At 37.0% G+C, this 3,121-nt stretch overlaps 1 protein-coding gene across 1 annotated transcript; it reads right to left on the bottom strand.

Annotated features, from left to right (window-relative positions):
- Positions 1 to 691: 691 nt before the first annotated feature.
- LOC113231426 (mitochondrial import receptor subunit TOM40 homolog) lies at positions 692 to 1,886 on the bottom strand. Its single transcript, XM_026465742.1, has one exon. The coding sequence runs from the start codon at positions 1,835 to 1,837 to the stop codon at positions 860 to 862; it is 978 nt and encodes a 325-aa protein (XP_026321527.1). The 5' UTR covers positions 1,838 to 1,886; the 3' UTR covers positions 692 to 859.
- Positions 1,887 to 3,121: the final 1,235 nt, after the last annotated feature.

The following is a 3,121-nucleotide window of genomic DNA, read 5'->3' as shown; positions in this document are numbered from 1 at the left end:
CAGAGTACTAAAAAAACCGACCTTAAAAGTTCGTGAACTTATATCTATTTGACAAGTTTTATTGAAATCCTTTACCGGAAAATGCGCGAAACCGGAATCATCCCCTAGTTTCACACCCTTAGAGGTTCAAATTTAAATGGGACCAATATTGAGGTACCCTCTTTCCAACAAGAAAATCATCGAAATCGGTTCACAAAAGTCAAATTAATCGCGTAACTTACTTACAAAAAAGACAGTCGAATTAAGGACCTCCTCCGTTTTTTATGGTCGGTTAAAAAGAAAATTTGTAGATAAGAATGCAGTTATTGTATTTAATAGCAGCCTACAAAACGAAATAACCAGCAAAACCAGGCAATATCGAGTGAGTTCGCGAATGGAAGCAAAATTTCTATTTCAGCAATATTTATCTTCAGGTAGTTCCAAGTCAGCAAAAAGTTTTATAACAAGGATAATTTTTACTGTTTATTTTTCTTCGTGAAACATAACTGCCGGAGTTCACAGAACTTGTTCTGGCCGTGTTGTCGACTTAGTTCTGGTGAAATATGAGAGACATTTTTTGTTGTGGAAGGCACTTTTTTCGCATTCAACTTTATCTACAAGATTTGTGACGAAAGCAACAGATTAATGTACAAAGTTCAAAGCCGCGAATTATTACTACTAGTTAAAATTATACAACCGTGAATTTTTGTGGATAAATTTTAATCACACTTCGAAACAGAGGGGAAGTTATCAAGATAAAACAATAGCTAAAACCTATGTATACTTATATACAAACAAATAATTCTACAAAAAGTGAGCATTCCACACACTTCTTTGTATACCAGCAATTTATTTGTGATAGAAGCATGACACTTAATAGTCAAAAATCTAAGTTGAACCCAAAGCCGAAGCGCACCCGCCGCTGTCTGTCGAGTAGAGCGCTGGTAACCAGGTGTATCACGCGCTGCTCATGATGCTCCACGAAAAGTACGTCTTTCTGGAAGGTGAGCCCGCCACATTTATCAGAATCAACAAATATTTTTAGTTCCGAACCATTTTGGTAGTTCTTGTGAAGGGCTATAGCGATTGTTGCAGGCGTACCTCGATTGCTCTCGTGGATGATTGTGGATATTCTCATGTCTGATGCGAACTGTTTATACAAACATAACTGGAAGCCCGCTCTGCTGATTGTCGAGGACAGGGTTAAGGATTGGCGCTCGTACCGTGCGCTGATCGCTACTTCTGGCTTCGAAGGATACGCCAGTGGCCTAAGCGTGAGCTCCGTGCCCACGTAGAAATCTGGCTGTACCACTTGCATCCACTGCGTCACGAATTTCAAAGTCGATGGATCGACGTCTTTCATGCTAAAGGTTAAAGAACCGACTGACCTACTTGTTTCCTTCTCCAGAACCAGCTCAGTATCGGACGAGATAAGATCCTTGATTTTAGAGGTCAGCCGCACTTCATACGATCCTTCAATATTTTCCGTGTATGTAGCTGTGGCGCAACCTGTGGTGTCTATTACGAGCCCGTCGTCAGTTCGTTTTGGCTCCATTTCGTTATTGATTAGGTTAGGGAAGCTCCTGTACGTCTCTTTGGACGTGTTGGGGTTGTAGTAGTTGTATTGTTGGACCAACTTTACCTTGTTCATGATTTCCCTCAGGACAACAAGTTTGGCACCGATGAAACATTTTGGAAACACACTTTTCGCTTCAATATGGACGTTCGTCAGTCTTCTCAGGTTGGATTTTCGCGGCGCCACAACGGTAATGATTGATTTCTTCTTTGGGAGGAGTTTTTGGAGAGAGGAGACGAAGCTGCTCACTTCCTCTTTGAGTAAACTCTCGTTGATTTCCATTATCGTTAGATGCCTTGTTATTTTATTTGTTGGTCCGGTCGGACGTCATCGACCCGTCTGAGGCTATTTTTAAGTGTCACTCAGTAGACGTTCGGCCAGTCACAAGGTGCAAAGAGTTTGGAATATAATTAGCTGTCAATAAGTGCTAAATTCCTGCAATAATACTATATGTGATCATTTTAGTTTCAAGTTTATGAGAGAAAAATATTTACTTAATATGTAAGTTACTTAAAAATAAATTACAAAAATATTTATTGACCTCTACCGAATTAAATATAAATTTCTCGATTTCTGTCAACATTTCATTTGTAAAAAATTGTATTGCGATTATAAGTAAGATAAGTTCGTTACATTAGCATAAGTTACACTGTACAATGACTGTACACTAAACTCTTAATTAAACCACAAGTGAATTCGGTTAAAATTTTATGACTTTTCGTGAGTATAGATTGAAAAAAATAGTAAAGCATAATATAAATGTTACGAAATCCAACAGTCGTAACATTTTTGGAAACAAAAATTATTCTATCTTTTAGAATCGTTTGATGAAAATATGCCGAACCTACAATGAATTACTGACATCAGAATCTGGAGGTTTTATTGATGTTTTTGACGATCTTACCATCATATCAATGGCATACACTATACATAGCAGAATAGTAGAAGAAGTTAACGCGAGTGCGTCCCTAAAGTCCCTAAGTGCGTTTCAATTTGTATGTAATTTGTAACCATACTGGTCATATCATAGTATAGATTATATTTTATTACATTTGTTTTCATAACATAATCATACTGTTGGTTAAAATGGACAAATAGTGTGAAATGAACGGATGTTAAAATGGTCTTCGGCGATTCAGATAGCAGCCATGGATCAGAAGACAAGGATAATGAATGTGCTAAATACAAAAGAAATTACCACGACAAAAAGCTCCCAAAGTTGATTGGACACAACGTGTGCGGTTCCATATTATATATTATATTATTTTATTGCAATCAAGAACCATGTAGTCTACATTCTGACATTTGCCATGATTGTCTAATGTGAAGAGCCTTTTGAAGTCCAATTAAGCGGCCCCGTGGTCCAAATTACAGAACCTGTCGGCTAAATTGGAACAAACCTCGGATCTTAAATTTTCGTGACTTTTTAGAAGTGTTTAATAATTATGTTGATTAATGCTTCAAAGTCTAATAGTTTTTGTTTCATTTCATACAAAAAACGTTTGTGAAAATCTTAAAAATATTTATAACGCATTTGAAAAAAATGGTCCAAATTACCAGATATTC

The sequence above is a fragment of the Hyposmocoma kahamanoa genome, unplaced genomic scaffold (genome assembly GCF_003589595.1).
Source record: "Hyposmocoma kahamanoa isolate Upper Pololo Valley unplaced genomic scaffold, ASM358959v1 65, whole genome shotgun sequence".
Lineage (NCBI taxonomy): Eukaryota > Metazoa > Arthropoda > Insecta > Lepidoptera > Cosmopterigidae > Hyposmocoma > Hyposmocoma kahamanoa.
This window is presented reverse-complemented; position numbering and strand designations above follow the sequence as displayed.

Bases quoted from the DNA above. Each gene is read 5' to 3' on its own strand.
- LOC113231426 (XM_026465742.1), bottom strand. From the start codon at position 1,837: ATGGAAATCAACGAGAGTTTACTCAAAGAGGAAGTGAGCAGCTTCGTC.